Below are 25,319 nucleotides of genomic sequence, written 5' to 3'. Positions count from 1 at the left end.
GTCTTCCCACTTCATGTTCAGTCTTCCCACATAATGTTCAGTCTTCCCACATAATGTTCAGTCTTCCCACATCATGTTCAGTCTTCCCACTTCATGTTCAGTCTTCCCACTTCATGTTCAGTCTTCCCACATAATGTTCAGTCTTCCCACATCATGTTCAGTCTTCCCACATCATGTTCAGTCTTCCCACTTCATGTTCAGTCTTCCCACATAATGTTCAGTCTTCCCACTTCATGTTCAGTCTTCCCACATAATGTTCAGTCTTCCCAAATTCACATTATGAAAGAGACAGCGGCTGCTTCAGTCAAATCATTCTGAACTTTATAAACAGGGGTTAGCTGTAAACATCATATACGATTACGATGAAGGTGTTCAGGTTATGATACAGTAAACAGAATATCGTCTTGAACAAACGTTGGTCATACAGACACCGTGAATGTGTATGGTCTTAAGATGATCTTAAACACATGAAGATGTCAAAGGTAATTCAGTTGGTGAATGTAACTTGCTAATGACGGCTATAATGACCTCTGGGAGTGGGGAGGCTAAAGACCAACCAACCACCTCTAAACAAACAAGAGCTGTTTACACAGACATTTGGTCTCAGAATTATAGCAAACACTTAAAGAAGGTGTTTAGGATTTTTCAGGCGTTGACAATCTCAATGACCCTGGCAGTTGATAGGCTTACAGCCCATATAACTAACCAACCTTGAACACACCCATATAAAGAACATTTATGTTACCAAAAGACAGAGCGAAATCCGGTTAACGACCAATCCCCTAAACTTTCTGTTGAGCATTCTTTCTTTTTTTCCTTTTGTAACATAATCTGTTGATGTTAGTCCTGAACATACACGAGTGGCAAACTCTGAATAGCAACGTGTGCACGAGTCTTTTAAGGATGAACGAAACTTATTCCCAGGATGGCCCGAGACTAATGCAATAGAACGAAAGTATCCGGATAGATGTGTTCTCGTACACTTGGGTTTGCCGGCGGGGGGGCGGCCATGTATGGCAGGGTTCTGTCTGCCATGACCTTCCTAAGGACGCGTCTCGAGCACTTTCTCCAGACGTCACTCACATTGCTAAGATATCGCTCGAGGTCATACTCGCACAACCACCTCCATGGGGCAGCCTTGTACGGACGGACGTCTGCCTAACGTACCCCTGACGTCATGCTAGAGGCGGAGGAAATGTGTGTGTGTGTGTGTGTGTGTGTGTGGGGTGGGTGGTGGAGGGGGCAAATTTTTTTGTGGGAGACTCTTTCATTTAGTCCTTTGGCAGAATCTTTTTTCTAATGTTTAAGGTAAAAGTAGAGTTATGAAGCCTTTTGGATACAAAAAATACTGGTAATTTAAACTTATACGTCTGATCTGAACGAAAAGTCTACATATTACTGGATAGGAGGATATGTTTACTGGTTCTTCATCAAACACAACAACCATCTGTGATCCTTCTTGAGGTGAAGTGACTTTACGAAGTGATAACTTTTGTTGTTCGCTAACGAGACGAAAATCACATCAACATTCATTGAATGCAAAATATTTCGTTACCAGGCTTAGCATGACAAGGTTCACAAGCCTTGACTGTATCATGGTAGATCCCAGATGGCTTTTCTTATTCAGTTTCAGCTACGAGTGAACTTGACGCATGCGATTCGAAGCAGGTAGACTAATGGGAAATATACGACAAAAAGTCTTCGATGGAGCTTACTTTCTACTAATGGAAAAGCCACTTGCCAAACTCGTATGGTCACTTAATCAGACTCTCAGCCCTGAATGTCCCGGATACTCGGCTGTCAAATGAGGTTGATTGTTGTGGGGTGGGGCCTGCAGGAGGTGCCGGGGAAGGTATCACAAGTGTATTGCCTTAACCTACCTCAGTGTGATGCCAACAAAATATCAATGGAGGGGAAACAGTCACTTGTATGAATATTTCTCTACATGAAAAATGGTATTTGTTTAGAGAGTTGATTGTTCATTCATAGTCAAAGAGTGAAGCATGACAGTACGGAAACAAGCAATGATTCTCAGAGACGTCGCTCAGAATGTAAACCAGAGAAGATAAGTAAAAAGTATATCCTGCTTAACAGCGAGTGATACATACCTTAAAGTTCACTGTATAACGGAACAGACTGACTGGGTAAATTGTCATGCCTCTGCAGTTGTACACATTTGAATACTTCACTGAGGATTGCACATAATGTACATATAAACATTCATTTCCAATGTGGTCCTCATAAAACATTCAAAATGACTAGATCACTCAAGGAAAAGAACAAACAGTAACGAGTACATAAATACAATTCAATTCTCTACAAATACTACAATGGTTTCAGAATAACTAGAAAACTAAAAAGAATCGTCCACAGATACAAGCACCGACGTGGAACTGAAAATTAGTCATAAACACATTAAGTCATTAGCACCTAATATATCCCACCAAAACGACCTTCTTTTGTTTGACCGATAGCGGCAGATCATTCCTTAAAACTATACCGTTATACATAACGAACTATTACTAAACCTGGTGAGGTCTGATGTACCATAAGATAAGCTGTCCTTATGCTGGCTATCTCTGAAAAATGGGGTCGCTATGGCGCAACTACTATCTCACATGGTCAGGTGGCAGACGCTTGACAGATACCAATGCAGTGGACCCACCCACGCCATCACCTAGCTTCGGTGATGGTCCAAGACAACCTTAGCTACACAGACACTGCGAACGTTTCCTATGTTCGATCACATCCACACGCGTAGTTTTTTTTCATACATATTCGCCCTCTCCCGCGTAAGCGAGGTACCGTCAAGAACAGAGAAAAATCCTCACTTGTCCCCTTTCTTGGTTCCTTCTTTTGCAAAAGTAAAAACTGGAGGGGAGAATTTCCAGCCTCCCCGCTCCCATGACTTTTAATCCCCTTCTACGACGCGCAGGGAATACGTGGGATATTAGTGTAGTATACGGAGAAATGTATGGGCATTTGTCACTTGGTGAGGCCGCCTTGTTATCTTGTAGAGAGGCGCTCATATGAATATAGATGTGAGAGGGACTTGGGGACATAGCGTACTGCACCGTCTGCACTAGCTAACATCATCATCATAGGAGTTGTAAAGGGGGTAGCCTGCGTAATGGTGAATGTCTGTAAGGCAAAGCATTCGTTTGTGGACAAACCTTGACGTATGATCGAATTACTTTCCGTAAATTTACGAATATCCGAAGGTGTCACACACGTGAGGACCTGGCAACACGAGAGTTAGTTTCTAGCTAAGATGGAGCGGCCAACGTAATGCCTTTAAGTCCAACTCTTTAACGTGCTGTCAATGGATTAAACCAGGGCATATGAAGCGTCTGGGATAAACCATGGAAAGTTTTATGGGGCCTGGATGTGGAAAGGGAGCTGTGGTTTCGGTGCATTACACATGAGAGCTAGAGACTGAGTGAGAACGAATGTGGCTTTTGTTGCCTTTTCCTAGCGCTACCTCGCGCGAGCGCGGGGGGAAGGGGGGTGCCTTTTCATGTGTGGAGGGGTGGCGACGAGAATGGATGAAGGCAGCAAGTGTGAATAAATACATGTGTATATATGTATATGTCTGTGTATGTATATGTATGTATACGTTGAAATATATAGGTATGTATATGTGCGTGTGTTAGCGTGTATGTATGTACATGTGCATGTGAGTGAGTTGGGCGATTCTTTCGTCTGTTTCCTTGCGCGACTTCGCTAACGCGGGAGACTGCGACAAAGTATAATAAATATATATAAATAAATATATATATATATGTATATATATATATATATATATATATATATATATATATATATATATATATATATATATATAAATATATTGTCTATCTATTCATATTTGTTATACTTTGTCGCTGTCTCCCGCGTTAGCTAAGTAGCGCAAGGGAACAGACGAAAGAATGGCCCAACCCACCCACATACACATGTATATACATACACGTCCACACACGCACATATACATACCTATACATCTCAACGTATACATATATATACACACACAGACATATAATGTACACACATGTACATAATTCATACTGTCTGCCCTTATTCATTCTCGTCGCCACCCCGCCACACATGAAATGACAACCCCCCCCCCCTTCCCCCAGCATGTGCGCGAGGTAGCGCTAGGAAAAGACAACAAAGGCCACATTCATTCACACTCAGTCTCTACCTGTCATGTATAATGCACCAAAACCACAGCTCCCTTTTCACATCCAGGCCCCACAAAACTTTCCATGGTTTGCCCCAGACGCTTCACATGCCCTGGTTCAATCCATTGGCAGCACGTCGACCCCGGTATACCACATCGTTCCAATTCACTCTATTCCTTGCACGCGTTTCACCCTCCTGCATGTTCAGGCCTCGATCACTCAAAATCTTTTTCACTCCATCTTTCTACCTTCAATTAGATCTCCCACTTCCCCTCGTTCCCTCCACCTCTGACACATATATCCTCTTGGTCCGTGAATGTGTCACGGTAAGCAACGCTAACCGCTCATTTTATCCTCCACTTCCATAACTTGCTGAGCTGTAACAGTCTTATTATGCAAGATTTTGAGATATGCTGGAGTGCAGAGTAAGTTAAGGGGTTGGAAATGAGGGTGTGAGGTATGCAGGGTGTAGAGGGCGTGTTGTTGTGGGATGATGAGTGGGGATACCCGTTAACCAAGATATCGCTACAATCATCCACTGGGCAATGTCATCAAACGGTTCTTTACCAAGTGGGGTTACCCAAGGCAGCGGCCTGTCGCCGATGGTCTTCATAATTCGCACAGCAGACATCCCCCCCCCCCCCCCCCAGCAGGGATTATGAGCATGGACATCTCTAGCGCAGATGACGTCATTCATATTGTTGTTTCAAGCAACACACTCCCAGAACACACCCACTTTCTGAAGTCAGAGACTCAAAGGTTTCGATGAAGACTGGAATATAAAACTGAACCTACACAAATTTACCATTGTGGCGCTAGGGAGAATGAAGAACTCAGGGACAGAGCCACAGTGGGTAACACGATGATGTCCCAGAACTTGTGTAGAATCCTACGCCATACACTAACCTAACCAGGCTTGACAGAACAACGAAAGAAGCGCATTAGGGAAAGCAGCCCTGACTCGCCTGTTCAGATCCTGGCACCTGCTGTAGAACCTGAATTACACACCTGGTGAAGTCTGTGACGCTTCTAAGAGTGACTTGCTGGACAATGCTTCAGAGGATACTAAATCAACATCTCTGATTCATCAGACATGTACAGTATCTCTATGAAGAAAATATCAATGAACAACATCAAAGACTTAAGATAAAACGAGCAAGTAACATCATGTTAGGAAGCAAAACAAAAATATGAAAAAACCCGGAGGTCAACGGAGACAAATTATACACATATCCAAGACCTTGACTACACCACAATCATGGAACACATCTGGTTCCTACGGCGCATAATGCACTGGGAAATTCTCCAGTTAACCACGGACATACAACATGAGCAATTCTGATCCCAGCCAATTGACTCCCTCAACAAAACATCACTACACAACAAACCTTGTCTCCCCTAGGCCAACCACACACTTCAGTAAACGTACACCACACGTCTATACTCTCTATAGTTATCTTCCACTTCTCCTCTGCACCTTTCCCTCCAGTCCAACTCCTTTCTCCTCCTCCTCCTCCTCCTCCCTCTCCTCCTAACCACCCAAACAAAGAAACACACGAGAAGACATGCCTGGTCATGGAGGGGGTGGAGTAAGGTCGGTTGAAGACCTTGGGGGACGATATATGACACGCCTGGGGCACCCGTAACCTCCCATAACCTCCCTAACGGGACAAGTGATGGGGGTGAAGGGGACGGGAAGGAGGCGCTGCGCAGTCGGATCATTCAGTATGTCATGATGCTACTGACAGGCTGCGCTGCTTGGTGATGACAGGCTGAACATGACTAACGCTGTCAGGATGCCAGTGATGGTTGGCACAAAGTGTCACAAACACTCATGATCCGAGCGATAGCATAGCAGACACCTGATTCCCACTGTGATCATGCTAGTGATGGTAGGCACAAACTGGCTCATGGTATGTGATCATGCTAGTGATGGTAGGCACAAACTGGCTCATGGTATGTGTTCATGCTAGCGATGAGAGGCACAGAGACTCTCATGGTATGTGATCATGCTCGCGATGAGAGGCACAGAGTGGCTCACGTTATGTGATCATGCTCGCGATGAGAGGCACAGAGTGGCTCACGTTATGTGATCATGCTAGCGATGAGAGGCACAGAGTGGCTCACGTTATGTGATCATGCTAGCGATGAGAGGCACAGAGTGACTCACGTTATGTGATCATGCTAGCGATGAGAGGCACAGAGTGACTCACATTATGTGATCATGCTCGCGATGAGAGCACAGAGTGGCTCACGTTATGTGATCATGCTAGCGATGAGAGGCACAGAGTGACTCACGTTATGTGATCATGCTGGTGATGGCAGGCACATGTCCTATACTGTGTGGTTAGGTCAGTGATGGCTGGCACTGACTGAGACTGACTCTTGTTGTGCAATGCTTTCTCGTCTTCAATGACCTACCGTTCTATCTGGCATTTGCTTGCTGGTCTGATCTAAAGCTCTGCCAATCTGGCTGTTCAGACAAGAGGCCGTCGCTACCCTACACAGAGGCCTCTGTCCCTAGCGAAGTGGTCGCACATGTTTAGAATCTACAAACCTTCCTGTGTCTACCATAAAGAGGCAGCTCGATTGTTGAAGTACATAGTAATCCTGAGATAACGAGCTGTTAATATCTTCCTTACAGAGACCATCATACCTTTGTCTTGCCTCTCACCACATTGTTCATTTCCACCTGAACAATGAATGCCGTCTCCTAAGAATTGTTCAAGAATGTCATTGTTGATTATCATCATTCTGATTATATCTATTATCATAATCATTATCATAATTCATATTATTATTATTATTATTATTATTATTATTATTATTATTATTATTATTATCATTATTATTATTATTTTTATCATCATTATTATTATCATTATTATTAGTATTATCATTATTATTGTCATTACTATTATCATTATCATCATTATTATCATTATTATTATTATTATTATTATTATTATTATTATCATTATTATCATTATTATCATTACTGTTGTTATTATTATCATTATTATAATCATTATCGATACACACACACACACACACACACACACAAACACACGAGCTTGCGTGGTGTAGTGGTCAGCGTTGCTGAATATGCTTCAAGCACGAGCCAGCCTAGATCACATCCTGGGTGCGGCAGTCAGCCCACAGCTCATCCCAGCTATTCATCCTCCCCTCGAGGCTGGTCAAGGAATGGGTAACTACTGGTTTAGGCTGGGGTGTGTGTATGTGCATACATACATAGGAGTAAAAACACATTTCATGTATACAAGGTCAAGAAACGGAGCACAACGAGTGTAGAACTCTCTCCCCGTAATACACAAATGATAATCACACACACACACACACACACACACACACACACACACACACACACACACACACACACGCAAGCCCTGGATCCGCCTTAGAATCACATTATCAGACATCAGAGGGAGCAAGAAGAATGTGACGCAAGCGCAACAGATAATTTTTGAACGTGTTAAACCGCTCTGCTCATCGAGATTATGTGCGCGTCGACCTCTAGCTTCGCCCTTCACCCTCGAGGTTCCCTACCGTCCGCCACGCCCCGTGTCTGTGGCCTCACCAAAAGGATCAGGTCCCCACGCCCACCCACATGTCCCCCATTGAGAGCCTCCCTCCACCTCCGCCTCCCTTCTTCAGCCACATACCAGTTCCCGGTACTGTATGCATTCCTGTCCTTCTCCTCCAAGGACGTCCTCGAAATCTCTCCCTAACCATACAACCCCCTGGCACCCCAAACCTCTATACACGCCCCCCCCCCCCTTCCCATCTCCCTCTTCAGCTGGTGGTCACCAGGCTGGGGTGTGTGTGTGTGTGTGTGTGTGTGTGTGTGTGTGTGTGTGTGTGGGGGGGGGGGGGGGGGGGTGTTACTTTGAGTGCAGCTGTACCGACAACACTCTGGTTGCTCTCAGCCATCGGTTGTGGCCGCTGGCTGATGGTGTTGGTGGATGTGTTAACTCTGATTATTGTGTCTTATTCTAAACCCGATGTCGTGACCTTGAGGACATTATGATGACCTGGCTTTTGACCTGACCCTAAAGGCTTAGCCTGTATGAATAGTACTGAATGAAATTAAAAAAAAAATCAGTACCCTTGACTGCCTAAAGAAAAAAAAAGAAAATATATATATATATATATATATATATATATATATATATATATATATATATATATACTTTTCATATATATTCTTTTTATCCAGGTGTCATCCACCCATGGACGCCATTCCCTGATGCGTCGCGTGTGTTTCTCAGTTCAAAGTAGTTTAGCCTGAATTTTTTTCAGGCTGATTTACAGGTTGTAAACGATGTTTTCAAACTGCTGATATACTTCCTCTTTTTTCCTCACTTTCTTTCGTCTTTTTCTCTCTGCCACTAGAAATGCGTCTATGTCTCTGTTATCTCGCGTTCCGTCTACGTCCTTGTTACGACAATGTCTATGTCTCTCATTTATCCACCACTGTGATTACGACCTGCGTATTACTGTTTGCATGTACATGCGCTATATCTTGACCTTATGTATATATACGCACACATCTACGCCCAGGTTACGCCAGGTAGCCATTTACTGACCAGCTCGAGGAAGAAGGAGCAGCAGCAGCTGGCTTGGTTACCAGCTGCAGCTGCTCCGTCCGGCAACCGACGTCTTACATTGATGGGTCGCAACGCTAACCACAACACTACAGAGCCCCGTGTTGGTGTCTCTGTTAACTAGTCTTCGGTTCAGTTAGTTGTTAAGTCCTTGATCAGTAATATCTGTGTCTGTCTGGAGATGGTAAATTTGCAGCCCCCCCCCCCCCCCCCCCCCACTATTATCGAGGCGTATCTCTTATCTTACAGGGAGGTTTTGACTGTTATCTATTACTCTCTCTCTCTCTCTCTCTCTCTCTCTCTCTCTCTCTCTCTCTCTCTCTCTCTCTCTCTCTCTCTCTCTCTCTCTCTCTCTTTTCTGTTGGTGTGTATGTTTCTTTTCTGTCTACTAAAGTATCCATGTTTTGTTACCCTATGTGTATCTTATCTATTACTTCGTCCGTGTCACTTTTACCTTGACGTGAACCTATATCTATTTCTGCGTGTATCCAAGCGGTGTATCTGTATTTCGCTCATCTATTTGTGTGTCTGTGTGACCTAGAACTGTCTGTGTCTCTTCATTATCTATATAACTGTGTCTGCGTCTCTTTATTATCTATGACTGTGTTCGCTTAGTTTTGTTATCTCGTACTGCGTCTGTGTATCTCTGTTATGTGTTCGCTTAGTTTTGTTATCTCGTACTGCGTCTGTGTATCTCTGTTATCTAGAACTGCATGTGTATCTGTTTTAAGTGATGAATCTATGTCTTTTCTTTTAGAACTATGTCTATGTCTCAGTTTACTAGTACTGTTCCTGCGTCTGTTTTCTGATACTGTTTCTGTCTTTAGTTATCTGGTTCTATGTCTATTTACTTCTGTAATCTAATACTTAGTTTATGTCTCTCCGTTTGTTATTTGGTCTGCGTCTCTGTAATCTAGCTGTGAATTTTCTGGCAGTTAATAATCAGTACTGGGTGTCTGTCCCACTATAATCTAGTATCGTCATCTATACATCAAACAGGCACGACGGTCAGTCACTGGAAATTAAGCAGAGCTCAACAATACCTGCGGTAACATAAACTGGGAAATGGAGTTCAGTGGCCAGGAACCAGGACACTATTGTGCAAGGTTTTGTGACGCTAACAAGGATAAGAATACTGGTACCTTTAAGTTTAGTGTGCTACCAGAGATACGGTGAATGTAGCAGAGATAAAACTACATAGGTTAACAGTATCTAAGATCTACAGTGACACGTGACTTTATAATCTCAAGACAAACTTTACCACCATCAGAATCAGTTACAAATACAAGGTTAAACAAGGAACTGTGGTTCAATTAAAGACGTCAAAAAGCGAGATGCTTATCGATGTCCTACGGCGAAGATAACGGAGACGCCCCAGCCAGTCAGCAGTTGTTGGGTACAAGAGAGCAAGAACCGACTATGGCAGGGTACGAGAGGAGGAACAAAGATAGTTTCAACAGAACGTTGTACACAAGGTAGGGGGACAATCCATTCATTAGGCGGAGAGTGTAAGTTACAGAACGGCTAATAACACTAAGACGATGTTATGATACGTGAGGAACAGAACGACAGGTTCATATATTCTCTCACAGTGGAAGATACTACGGCCCCCATCACCAGCCAGACACGAACAGAATAGTAAAGGGACCTGATCCATATATGGGTCATGGACCTGATGAAGCATCTCCACATGTACTGAAGATGTGTGCAGGTACCTACATATTCCTGATGAGCGTGGTATGTAAGGTAATATAAAAAGATAATCAGAGAGTTAATGGAATACTAACTGCAGAGGACGAACTACCAAACTGAGAGTTAGCACGGTTTCAGGAAAAGGAAACTATGTATAAGAACTTCATAGATTTTCAGGAGAGAGAGAGAGAGAGAGAGAGAGAGAGAGAGAGAGAGAGAGAGAGAGAGAGAGAGAGAGAGAGAGAGAGAGAGAGAGAGAGAGAGAGAGAGAGAGAGAGAGAGAGAGAGAGAGAGAGAGAGAGAGAGAGAGAGAGAGAGAGAGAGAGAGAGAGAGAGAGAGAGAGATCCATTTCAAGAGAAAGACACAGCTGGGTGGATTGCCTGTTGTGTCTGGACAGCCAGAAAGCATTTGACACTGTCCTACATTTGAGGCTACCAAAGAAACTGGACCGTAAGGTAGAAATTGGAGACTTCCGTGATGGGTTGAAGATTATCACAGTAGACAGGGAACAAAGAACTTATATCCGAGAGGCTTCTCGGAATGAGTTTAGGTCATCAGTAGAGCGTTCTTCCTGACCTATTAATATAACCAACCAAAAGCACTGAACTCCTACCTGTAAATGTTTGCAGATGATACCTAGGTCATGAGGGATGTGATAAACAGAGGACTGCATCAGTCTAAAAGAAGACGTAGACAAACTTCAAAGATGGTCAGATAATTGGTTATCAAAATTCGTTTATGATGATGGGTCACATCGAAAGAAGACCTCTATATGAATATTTTTCCATCAGGAAAAAAATTACTGCAGAAATCTATCTGTAAGAGAGAGACTTGGGAGTCGACATAGTCCATAACCCTTCGCTAGAGTCTCATCGTAAGATAACAGTCAAGGAGACAAACTGTCTGCTGCAAAATATAACAATAGGATACAGAGATTTGGATGAGGATATATTCAACACCCCGTTCAAATCCTATATTGTGCCAAAACTAGCATTTGCTTCTCAAGTTTGGTCACCGCATTTAAAGAAGTACATAGAACCACTAGAGAAGGTCCAGAGGAAGGCAGGACAGATGATACCAGAATAAAGAAAGCCAAGTTACCAAGGAAAGATTAGAGGCCTTGAAATCGTCTATTATACAAAACAGAAGAATAAGGTGTGGTCTGACCACAGCCTTGTAGTTTTTAAACCAGTCTGACGTCAGCAATGAGCAGCTCTTCGAAAGATGCAGGGAGAGAACAGTCAGAGGCGATGACATGACAATAAGCAAGAAAAGTGTTGGAAAAGATGTAGAGAAGTACACTCTCACAGTATAAGAGTACTGGACGAATGGAATAACCTGAGTGATGAAACTACGAACGCGCACAGCATACAGAAGCTTAGAATGATGTGTGACAGTTAAAAATGTTTCAGAGATGGGGCTCTCTACGAGTGTAGAGCTCCCTCCCTCTACGAGTGTAGAGCTCCCTCCCTCTACAAGAGTAATAAGCAATCACTATTAGGTAATCATAGCTTCGAATAAAGACATAAGAAAATAAAGGAAGACATCTTCATACGTGTAAGATTATGTAGAACCAGACAAATACGTATAACCAACCACATGCAAAAGCACAATTAGATGTAAATACACATATATAAAAAATGACATCTTAACCCACACGCAAGAGCGGTTACACACATGCATGCATGTAGTAATAAGCATATAACTCGATGATGCATAGACATGCATACACACGATCACACACACACACACACACACACACACACACACACACACACTCATCCCACTGCTTCTCCTGCTCCATGGGGTAACACCACCACTAGCTCTTCCATTACTACTAATACTACTATTACTGCTACTACTACTACTACTATTACTACCATAACTAGCTCTTCCATTACTACTACTACTACTACTACTACTACTACTACTACTATTACTACCATAACTACTACTACTACTATTACTACCATAACTACTATTGCTACTACTACTACTACTATTATCACCATAGCTACTACTGCTACTACTACTATTACTACCATAACTACTATTGCTACTACTACTATTACTATTGCTGTTACTATTTCTATTGCTGCTATGCTCCTGTTATTACCCTTATTACAACTACTATTACCATTATTTCTACTACCACTATCACTAGTTCTACTTACATTATTAAACTAATAATTGATGATAATAATGATAATAATAATAATAACAATGATAATAATTGATAATAATAATGATAATAATAATGATAATAATAATAATAATAATAATGATAATAATAATAATAATAATAATAATAATAATAATAATAATAATAATAATAATAATGATGATAATAATAATAACAGTATTAATAATAACAATAATGATAATAACAATAATGATAATAATAATAATGATAATAATAATAATAATAATAATAATAATAATTGCATTCAGTTCACTGCCAGCAAAAGCTTAAAATAAACAGAGTCAAGTACACACAAGATAGATATTGAGGCTCTGAAAAGGAGGGTGTGTGTGTGTGTGTGTGTGTGTGTGTGTGTGTGTGTGTGTGTGTGTGTGTGTGTGTGTGTGTGTGTGTGTGTGTGGAGGTAAACATAAGATCTTGACACAAACATCAGTGTGGCAGTCAACTGATCACTGACCTTCACAGTGGTTGGGATATTACCATAGGAACAGCCCTATCTCAACCACTGTGAACATCCATGATAATCAGTCAGTACACTGCCACCCACCCACCTGCTTGTGTAAACACTAGAGCTATCTACTTCCCCTCCTCTTACCTGTAGCCAGACTATCTATAATATGCTTATCCTTTGTTATATGTTCTGCCTTCGGGTGCAGCTATTTTAGTGAAGTATTGATTATCATCATTATTATCATATTTACTACAAGCATCATTATCCTATAACACACACACACACACACACACACACACACACACACACACACACACACACACACACACAAACTTTCTCCTTTCTACTTTCTACAGAGGAGAAATTTACCAGTGTGAGAGGCAACACGGTTTTAGGGAGAGGAGGTCGTGTAACGAACCTCTTAGATTTCTATGAGAGAGTGAGTTCTGTGTTAGACAAACGGGAAGGCTGGATAAATCGTGTATATCTTGACTTCTACAAAAGTATTAGACACAGAACCGCATAAAAGGTTGATTAAGAAGCTCGTAATACCAGGCAGAAATATGGGGGAACACACCTCCTAAAGGGAACAAATGGGTTGAGGTCACCAGTGGAGTGCCTCAGGGTTCTGTCTTGGGACTGTTAATCTTCTCGATCTATGTGAATGACTTGCCTGCTGATATGGACTCCTACATGAATATGCTTGCAGATGATGCAAATGCTGGCTGGCGCGACCCTCCCTCCCACCTACCATAATCAAGAGGGAACTGAAAAATGAGGAGGATTGTATCAACTCATTAGTAAGACCACACAACAGCCTACTGTCAACTTTTATCATTTAGTAAATCATCTGAGCCCCTGCGAATATATTCGCTGAATCGTAGCTGTATTCCTTCTGAATATCCTCGACACTTCGTCTGGATCTCTTGGAGGGTGAGTGATGGTGAAAGGGAGGGAGAGTGAGGGGTGACTGGGAGAGAGAGTCCATAAAGGAAGAAAAGCTGAGGTGTGGATGGCCCATCGCTGACTGGCACTTTTGAGTCACAGCATTCACAGTCATGAGGTTAGCTGTTGAAGGCACCGTAACCTTGGCAGGTATTGCTTAATCTGGTGCTTGTGTGTCACATAACAGCGAAGCTTGTGGCTCTTAACGCTAGTGATGCGTGATGCGTCACATACTGCATACAGGCTCCTTCTCCTCCGTCACGGCTCACACCTACCACCTCCGTCACTCTGTACAGTTTCGTATCCCGTCCTTGCGTCATACCGTCACCTCCCGTCCACCAATTACCTGTCTTGCTCTGGCTAATGAAGTTCTCTACTGTATCTGACAGTTTTATTCCTGTGTTCACCTCCGCTAAGGAGACCCATCTCACATGTGTCTCTGTTATGTATGTATTGACTGAACTCGGTCACCAGAAACACACGCAACCACAACAGATGTTCAGCACTCACAGACGGATGAATAACTGTTTAAAGTTAGATGAGAAACCTTCTGATCGTCATAAAAAGACGAAGTTCAACAGAAAAATTACATTTTGTGTCTGTAACTTTCTACGCAGAGTTAGGATTACCTTATTTCGCCTCGTGGGGAGGGAAGGAGTTTAGCTGATTTCATGGAAGTGTGGAGCTGAGATCCAGCCCTGTCACTGGAACTGCCGGGAACACTTAAAAAAGTCCGGCTGGGGATCAGCCGAGTATGTGTAAGTGTGAGGCTGGGGATCAGCCGAGTATGTGCAAGTGTGAGGCTGGGGATCAGCCATGTGGAAGTGTAAGGCTGGGGATCAGCCGAGTATGTGCAAGTGTGAGGCTGGGGATCCGCCGAGAATGCAGAAGTATAAACAAAGACTTATCTACAATGTTTTTTCCTGGGATCCAGAATGTCAGTTTACCATGAAATCACAACATAATTTTCCCTTGAATTTCACGACAAAAACTTTTCTCTACTACGTCAGCAAAAAGTTGTTCGTTAAGGAGTGTCAGTAACGCCTGAGTGTTGTAAGCAGCGCCTCTGTGGGCTCCACAGTAATGTCTTAGTATTGCCAACAGTGTTTAAATGCGACTCGTCAGTGTTGATGTGCTCTTGGAAGTGTCTAGACATTTCCATTATTCTAGTGTTGTCAGGACTGTTTCAGTGTTGTCTATCCTTTTCAAGGGTTGTCAGCTGGTCTTTCATATGGTAGTAGAATGTGGTCAGGAGTAAATGCGTGCTGTCACATATTGTGTGAGTTTTGATATGGTGTTGTCAGAAGCGTTTGAGTGTGATAATTTTCGGTCATGTTGTCAACAGTGCTTGAACATAATCATTTGTGGCCAGATGTTGTCCAACTGTCTCTAATACTAGTATTCCACGTCTGAGTTTTATCAGGTGCGTCTGAGGGTTATCAGGTGTGAGTGAGGGTTATCAGGTGCGTGTGAGGGTTATCAGGTGCGTGTGAGGGTTATCAGGTGCGTGTGAAGGTTATCAGGTGTGAGTGAGGGTTATCAGGTGCGTGTGAGGGTTATCAGGTGCGTGTGAGGATTATCAGGTGCGTGTGAAGGGTTATCAGGTGTGAGTGAGGGTTATCAGGTGCGTGTGAGGGTTATCAGGTGCATGTGAAGGTCATCATGTGCGTGTGAGGGTTATCAGGTGCGTGTGAAGGTTATCAGGTGCGAGTGAGGGTTATCAGGTGCGTGTGAGGGTTATCAGGTGCGTGTGAGGGTTATCAGGTGCGTGTGAGGGTTATCAGGTGCGTGTGAGGGTTATCAGGTGCGTGTGAGGGTTATCAGGTGCGTGTCAGGGTTATCAGGTGCGTGTGAGGGTTATCAGGTGCGTGTGAGGGAGATCATGTGCGTGTGAGGGTTATCAGGTGCGTGTGAGGGTTATCAGGTGCGTGTGAGGGTTATCAGGTGCGTGTGAGGGTTATCAGGTGCGTGTGAAAGTTATCAGGTGCGTGTGAGGTTTATCAGGTGCGTGTGAGGGTTATCAGGTGCGTGTGAGGGAGATCATGTGCGTGTGAGGGTTATCAGGTACGTGTGAGGGTTATCAGGTGCGTGTGAGGGAGATCATGTGCGTGTGAGGGTTATCAGGTGCGTGTGAGGGAGATCATGTGCGTGTGAGGGTTATCAGGTGCGTGTGAGGGAGATAATGTGCGTGTGAGGGTTATCAGGTGCGTGTGAGGGAGATCATGTGCGTGTGAGGGTTATCAGGTGCGTGTGAGAGAGATCATGTGCGTGTGAGGGTTATCAGGTGCGTGTGAGGGTTATCAGGTGCGTGTGAGGGTTATCAGGTGCGTTTACGGGTTGTCATGTGTGTATGAGGGTTATCAGGTATGTGTAACGATTAGGATAGATGTGTGAGGGTTATGAGGTGCGTGTAATGGTTAGCAGGTGTGTGTAAGGGTTAGCAGGTGTGTGTAAGGGTTAGCAGGTGTGTGTACGGGCTGGCAGGTATGTGTGAGGGTTGGCAGGTATGTGTGAGGCTCAGCAGGTATGTGTGAGGGTCGTCAGAGGTGTGTGAGTTAGGTTAGGAGTATGCATATTATCAAAAGTGTGTGAGTATGAGGTATTAGCGTGGTACACTGGTAACTCAAGACTTAAGAGTGTGTTGCCTGTATGTTTTAGCGGAAGAGTGTGTTGCCAGTATGTTTTCGTGGCACGTATTGTCGGCAGTGTTTATGTGTGTTGCTAGCGTCGTGTAGGTGTGTGTTGTCAGCAGTGTGTGTGTGTGTGTGTGTGTGTGTGTGTGTGTGTGTGTGTGTGTGTGTGTGTGTGTGTGTGTGTGTGCTCACTATAAGACCAGTGGGTGGCAGGACTAACCAGGGTTTCACCTCAGCCTCGCTGCCGTCTATCTCCTCCATCATGGGGTCTCTGGCCGGAGGCTTCCTCATGGATGCCATAGGGCCGCGGATGACGCTCGTGGTGACGGCAATACCCTGCCTCATCTCCTGGTCCTTCGTCGCCTTCGCCCACAACATCATCCTTATCTATGTGGGTCGCTTCATTACCGGCATCTTCCTGGGCATCTTCTCTCCCGTCCCACAGGTGGGTCAGGTTTAACATACGTTAATATGTTCATATGAAAATCCTTTAAGTATGTCAACACCGGTCAGACTGAACAAATGTTAAGAAAATAACAACACGTAATATTGTGATATATTTCTAATTGAGTTCCTTTGGATACCACAGGCCATTTAGGGTTTTCAAAATGCCTAGCTTTTATTCTCCATTCGACACACTGAGTTGGTCCTACTGACAAGTTCTCGTGTCCTCGTGTCCGCAGGTGTACGCCACGGAGATAGCGGAGCCACGTATCCGAGGCTTGATGGGTGCCTTCCCTGAGGCGGCCGTGGCACTGGGCTCTCTCCTCTGCTACGCCTTCGGGTAAGTCCTGACAGACTCACATAGTATTCGCTAAACCTTATAAAGGATATGGGTTACTCGACCTGGTTCCAGAGAGCAGGAGAAAGTAACTATATCCAACTAACACTCAGGAAGGCTACATCTCGCGGGAAATGGTGGAGATCCAGTTACTTCCAGCTGGAAATTTTTCATTAGAGCCTAGAGTCTTCCTCTATAACCTTCCAAAATTATTCGCCTGATGAAAATGCTTCCCATTTAACTATTTTCAATATTTACAGCTCATACCTCCCACTCTCTCATTTGTTCAGCCTGTTACAATTACAGGGTAAAATCATCATCCATCGTATTATCAACTCATATCTTAAGACAGCCCTGATCCATTTGTAGCTGCTAATCTCACGCAGTAAGCAAAGTGTCTAATAATAAGATATATCTACGTGACACACCAATAAAAAAAAAAATATTATTCATCATACTTCACTGCCGACAGGCTGTTAAAAAAAAAAAAATAGTTGAATAAGTAAGAGAAATGAAACAGACATAAATAAAAGCTGCTATCCATCATGTTTCTTGATATAGTATGAGTATTGTTCCTCCAACATGAACACAGAGTAAAACTCAACCAAAGACCTGCTCTAGTGGATTAATTCAGCAGGGGAGACACTGACCGTGCCAGACTCAGACCTGGCAAACCTACCAACAACAACAACAGTTTAATGAGTCAGAACTACAGACGAAAGAGGAAACACTCGTAAGTGGTCCCTGAGCAGGAAGAGTCTAATAATGTGACCGACTTCCTCTCCTCATTACCACTTCTCCATCATTCAGAAAAGATAAAAGAAAAAAGAAATTCGAATAAGGTGTGACATTATAACGTACTTGGATTGTTAACAGAAGCTGAAGACAATCAATGTGCACACATTAACTTACGACATTAGTTAAGACATTCAATTAATTTTTCCTTGTTCAGATTTCCTCATTATTTCATCATTAGTGATATATTAGGCAGTGTATCCAGCAAAGATCGGTGTGACTAGTCGAGAATAATGACCACCAGATGCCAGTAGTCACCCACAGTATGAGTTGGCGAGTTTTTTGATGAACAAAATAATCATATATCTACACGGTCACCCAACCAAGTACTAACCAGACCGAACGCTGCTTAACTTCGCTTATCGGATGAGAGGCAATGTTTTCAGTGTGTTCCGGGCGTTGGCATATCTTTTGAATCGAGACATTATTGGATAAGAACTATAAACCGAATCCTTACGAAATTTATGTAATTATCAAGGTTTCGAAAGCTGTTTATGTCAGCGTTTACTAACTCCTGACTGATGGCTATGAGGAAGTTTTCGTGTGTGTTCACAGGGCGGTGATGGACTGGAGGTATCTGGCGGTTACGTCGGCCTTGGTGCCGGGCCTTCCGCTCTTCTTTTCCATGATCCTGCTACCGGAGTCCCCGCAGTGGCTCACCAAGAAGGCCAAGCTCGACAAGGCTGAGAAGTCACTCAGGTAAGGATACGTAACGCGGTTGAGACTGAGTTTAAGGGTGTTGGGTTAGGTGTTGGGTGGAGGGGGATGAGAGAATGGGAATATAACTGGGCAGGTGTAGGACAAGTGTAGATGCAGAGGTAAGTGTAGGGAAATGTGTACAAGAGAATGTAGGGGAAGGTGTATGGCAAGAACAGAAAAGAGTGGGAGGTGGTGTTGTGACAGTTAAGGATGGGTGTAGAAGTAGTAGGTGTAGAAGCATGTGTATATTGGACATGTGTAGAAGGGGCAGATGAGTCTGGTGGTGTAGTGTGGCAGTTGTCCTACGGGAAGGTGTAAGACTGGAAGTGCTGTTGATATAGTCTTATCAATAAAGATCAGAAAATAGCAAAATGAAATCACTTGAACACATACTTCCTGACAGGTGTAGCTTTTATATTCCAGCATTATGATTTACTCATAATAAATAATATGAAACTGATAGACATATTGGAGTCCTGAGAAAAACAAGTTATTACAGAAGGCATGACATAATCACGGCATAATCCCTTCATATAATGTTTGTATAACATTCGACGAGGCTGCATGACTCTCTCATGCAACAGAGGTGTTGTAAAATCTCCCATTTGTGGACTGGTGCACAACAGAGATGAAGACGCAGGTCACATGTGTGTACATCACAAATGACCGAAGTGTTGCGACTTTTATTATGATTTCAATATCGCATGTATGTGCATTAGGCAGGAACTGTTGAATTTGGTGAATTAAATGAAAGAATAATAAAGATGAAATTCGGAGAATCTTTATTTCATGATCTGAATAATTCCTCCAGTGTCAAAGTCGTTCCTTCGATGAAATTACGGCTTAAGTTACAGGAAACTTCAAGTGAACTTTTTTTCTTCATGTTATCTCACGTATTCTGCCTGGGTTCACAGTACACACCTCCTTGTAAGTGATATCATCTTTCATATGGATCTTCATTATTTCTTCCTTCCTATTTCAGCTTTTCCATCGATCATTGCGTTGTTAAACAACCCCCTCGGCCATGTTCCAAATTCTTGTCTCCAAATCTGAGTTAGTTGCTGCTAGATTATCTGTCACAATAAAAGTCACATTGACTGACCTCATTACCGCAATGGTGAGTTTGCCAGCGTCACTCCACCCGTGGAGCGGCTTGAGGCGTGTGTGGGACGGACGTAAAAACAAGGTGATATATGTGCCGAACTGTCGCTATCATAGTATACAATGTGACGACAAAAAAGGCCACGAAAAACAGCAGATCCGGAGGTTCAAAGAATGAAACAAGTCAAACATAACTTATATCTTCAGCGTAATGATAATACTTGTCATTACAAAGTAATATTCCTTACCAGTGGATAAAGTACAAAGATGTCTTTAAAGCAATGTCTCATAATGATGGCTAACCGTACACACACACACACACACACACACACACACACACACACACACACACACACACACACACACACACATACATACACACACACACAACATATATTTATATTCTTTTTAACTGATCGTCGTTTTCCGCGTTAGCGGGAAAGCAAGAAACAAAGGCCGCATCTGCTTAGGTCCATTCTCTAGCTGTCATGAGTAATGCACCGAAACCACAGCTCCCTATCCACATCCAGGTCCCACAGATCTGTCTATGGTTTACCCCAGACGTTTCACATGCCCTGGTGCAGTTTACCCACAGCGCGTCGAACCCCTTATACTACATCGTTCCATTTCACTATCTCGTACACATCTATCATACTCATGCATGAACAGGCCCAAGTGACTCAAAATCTTTCTCATTCCATTCTTCCATGTCCAATCTGGTCTCCCTTCTACTTCTGACAAACATATCCTCTCTATCAACCTTTCCTCACTCATTCATTTCATCCATATGTCCAAACCATTTCAGCACACCCGTTTCAGCTTTCTCAACCACACTCTTTTCAATATCACATCTCACACTTACTCTTTAATTTCATACACTATCAAACCACCTCACACCACATTTTGTCCTTAGACATCTAGTTCCCAACATCCCCACTCTCTTCCACACACTATCATCTGTGGCATTCTTCACGTCTATATAACATCATGGGTAAAACAATGCATTCAAACACCCATTTTCGGCCTCTTAGATGATCTTTCTTTCTATACATTCCTCAATGCTTGCAGTCTTTTCCCCCTAACCCACACTGAAACTCACTTCCATTTCCATGGTTCCATTTGTCGCAATGTTCACTCCCAGGAAATTTTTTTCTCTGCTCAAACTCACATCCCAACCAATCTGTCCCTCTACCTTACTAGACCTAAGAACCTTGTTTTTATTCACTTCCACTCTCAACTTCCTCCTTTCACACACTCTTCCAAACTCAGTCACCAACTTCTGCAATTTCTCACACCAATCTGCCACCAGAGCTGCATTATCAGCACACAACAGCTGACTCGCTTCCCAGGCCCCATCATCCTCTACAGATTGCATACTCACCCCTCTCTCCACGTCTCTTGCATTTACCTCCCTTACCACTCTAATCCTAATCAAATTAAGCAGCAATGGTAACATCACACATACTTGCCACCAAACTTTACTTGGAACCATTCACTCTCCTCTCTTCCTACTAGTACATACGCCTTACATCCTTGATAAAAGCTTCCCACTGCTGCTAGCAGCTTTCCAATTATACACTATTCTCTTAAGACCTTCCACAAGGCATCTATATCAACTCTATCAAATGCTTTCTCCAAATCCATAAACGGCGCATACAAATCATTCTATTTCTCTCGGTATCTCTCAAACGCACATTTCCTCTGCCACTACTGACACCACAATGCTCTTCCCCAGTCTGATGCTCTACACATGCCTTTTACCTCTCAATCACCACTCTCCCATACAACCTACCAGGCACGCTCAAAAAACTTATATAGTTTGAACACTCACCTTTATCCCACTTGCCTTTACACAATTGCAATACATGGATATTTCGCCAATCCTCAGGCACATTACCATGATCCATACATACATTGAAAATCCTAATTAACAAATCAACGACAGAGTCACCCACTTTCATAAGAGATTAAAGTGCAATACCATCCACTTCCGCCGCCTTGCCACATTTCATCTTATGCAAGGCTCTCACCACCTCTTTTTACTCCTGGTATGCCAAACCAACCAGTTTTTTCCCAGGACACAACTCCACATACAGTTCACCATTTCTATTCACTTGACTGAATACCTCATGTCCACCCAATAATACCCTCAACTGCCACATAAGTCACCTCGCTTTTAAATCACTCATCACTAATGTCCGGTCTCTTGCATCAAAACACACTCACTCAGTTGCTCCCAAAAAACTTCCCTCTCATGATCTTTCAGGTCATGGTTATGTGCATAAGCACTAATAATCATACACCTTTCACATTCCTATTTCATTTTCAACTATATCAATCTAGAGCTCACGCTTTCACACACACCCACAGCTCGGCTTCAGCAGTATTGCTACCCCTTTCTTAGCACTTACCCTCGCACAAAACCCTGACTTACTCCTAAAACATTTCCAAAGCATTCTTCCCCTTTACCCTTGAACTTTGTTCCACTAGGAACCAGAACATCAAGATTCTCCCTATCGAAAACTCCTCACAACTCTCGTCTTTCCTTTGCCGGTTATGTAATTCCACCTCTTGACTCAATGAACATACTTGGTATTACTGTAACATTCACTCTTTCTTAGAAACCCCACGTAACAGGAATAGATAAGTCTGCCACTAAGAAGCTGGGTGTCCTGTTTACATGTCGAAACTTTCTTTTCTGAACAGTTGCTCCGTTTATACAAGGGACAGATTCGTCGTTATATGAAGTACTGGTCTTACATCTGGGATGGTTCTAGCTATGCATTCTTACTTGACCGAGTTGAAACGAAAGCGGTCCGCCTTATAAACTGTACCAGGCTGACTTCCAAACTTGACCCCCTTACCTTACGCTGCTGTCTTGGTTCACTTTCCCTTTTCTATAGGTATTACTGTGGTTTTTGCTCCCGAGAGCTGGCTGCTTGTGTGCCCCCACCAATAGCTAGAGCACGCAATACTCGGCAAGCTGCTGCATCACACGATTATTGTATGGCCATCAGCAACCCAAGGGTAGGCCTTTCTGGTACCTGCTTCTTTCCCTAAATAACGAAGCTTTGGAACTCTCTACCTTCTCATGTCTTCCCCAATAAATATGACCTGGCACATTTCAAAAGACAGGTTTTTCACTTTCTCAAAAATTCCTAAATACTTTCCCTTGTCTTTTCTTTTTCCGTTTCATAATGCTCTCTATATTTCTATTAGGGCCCGGCCTTGCTGTGGACTTGTGTCCGTGACTGGAGCCTTGAACATAAAAAAAAAACTATCTATCCTTTCTTCTCATCTTGGTTACCTTTCGAATAAGCAGAGTGCAGCAACACTGCAACGGATGGAGAATGTAGACTGAAAAAGAGATGACAGCCGGGGAGTAAGTAGATTTCTGATTCGTCTAATGTTAGAAACAGAAGTAGACGAAAAACACCCTAGATATATGAACAGTACTCCATACAGGAGCGAACAAGACCCCTGTAGCTGTGGGACAGTTGCTGCTTACAAGAGAAATGACTACAACACCTATAACTTGCAGCTGAACTCTGGCACACCTCGTTTATATACCTCCCAAAGTGAGATGACCAAAAGATGTATAATTTTGGGCAAATATAAACAGTAAATGTTTACCTGACAATGCCTTTTCCATGTAAAAGAAGGCCGTATAATTTGCGTGCGTGCGTGTGTGTGTGTGTGTGTGTGTGTGTGTGTGTGTGTGTGTGTGTGTGTGTGTGTGTGTGTGCGCGTGTGTCTGTGTGCAGTCACACGAGGAGACATGGTACAATGTACAACGCTATTAGACGGGGCAACATAAGTATAAGAGTTTCCCTTGTGACATACAATAGGAATCACACTAACACACACACACACACACACACACACACACACACAAACACACACACACACACACACACACAGGTAGGAACATTTGATGGAAGATTATCTTAGTGGATGGGAACAAAGGACGCATGTCAGAGGAGCCATCTAGAAATGAGGCCATTCATAGCGTTCCGCAGGGATCGATCCTGGGACCACTGCTCCTCTTGGTCTATGTGAATGCCTCGCTGGAAGAACTGGATGATGCCAAGGTCATGAGGTAGTATAAAGCAAGGAGGAATGAATCTACGTACTTGGAGACATGAGTAAACTCCAAAGTTGGCATAGTGCATGGATGATGAAATTCAACCCAGGTACATGAAAAGTAATGATGATAGGGCACAGTGGAAAAAGGCCTTAATGTATATTATTACCTAGCTGGAGATAAACTGCAGAAATCTCTGTTAGACACGGACTTTGGGGTGTTTAACATCGTCCCAAGCCTGTCGCCAGAGTCCCACCTGAGGAGATTGGTAAAGAAGACAAACTTTCTACTGGCAAATATTGAAATTTCATTCAAGTATATGAAGAAGGAAATGTTCAGCAAGCTGTTCACATTCTATATTGGGTTAAAACTAGAAAATGCTACTCTAATGTATTTACCAAACTCAAAGAAGCACAAAGAACTAACATAGAAGGTCCAAAGGAGGCAATGAAGACGGTGCCAGAATTAAGAGACGTGAGTGACAGGGAAATTTAGAGACCTTGAACTTGTCCACCAAGGAAGAGAGAAGAGTTAAGGAGAGATCTGCTCACAGCCTTCCTCTGATGGACAACAGCAATGAACAGTTTTACAAAAGATGCAAAGATCGGAAAACTAAAGGCCATCAGAAGACATGCAAAGAAGTCCTTTTCATTCAAGTGTACGAGGAGTGGATGAAGGGAATAAAGTGAGTGATGAAATTGTGACTGTTGACGGCATAAAGGAATGCAAAAGATTGTATAGTAGTAGAAAAAGTTCAAAAGATAGGGCCCTACGAGTGTAGCTCTCGCCCTGCCGTACAGTACAAATTGGTAATGTTACAAACACACACACACACACACACACACACACACACACACACACACGCAGCACAGAAAGTATACGCTTTCACAAATGTAAACACAGGATACAAAATATGCTATTCAGGTTTTACACAGTGGTCTTCAGATATCTTGCCTGGTTAAGAAAGGAAAAATTGACAAGTTCAGCCTCTTCAGGAAGTGACGTGGTCCTCTAAAATTATCAATCTTATTACTGAAGGTGATGGAAATAACTGGGCTCATTGTTAAAGCAGAAATCGTTTTGAGACAGAATCGTTTCTGGGTTGAAAGAGGAAAGATGTTTGGGTAC

At 43.0% G+C, this 25,319-nt stretch overlaps 1 protein-coding gene across 1 annotated transcript in view; it reads left to right on the top strand.

Moving 5' to 3' along the window:
- Nucleotides 1-25,319, top strand: part of LOC139765876 (trehalose transporter 1-like protein) — an 82,814-nt gene that overhangs the window by 40,065 nt on the left and 17,430 nt on the right. The window contains exons 3-5 of the mRNA XM_071693750.1: nt 16,968-17,176; nt 17,415-17,515; nt 18,863-19,006. Coding sequence (XP_071549851.1) covers nt 16,968-17,176; nt 17,415-17,515; nt 18,863-19,006 — 454 coding nt within the window. The remainder of the gene's footprint in view (nt 1-16,967; nt 17,177-17,414; nt 17,516-18,862; nt 19,007-25,319) is intronic.

This window comes from Panulirus ornatus, chromosome 4, assembly GCF_036320965.1.
Source record: "Panulirus ornatus isolate Po-2019 chromosome 4, ASM3632096v1, whole genome shotgun sequence".
Lineage (NCBI taxonomy): Eukaryota > Metazoa > Arthropoda > Malacostraca > Decapoda > Palinuridae > Panulirus > Panulirus ornatus.
The sequence above is the reverse complement of the archived record's forward strand: the minus strand, read 5'-3'. Positions and strand labels throughout refer to the sequence as shown.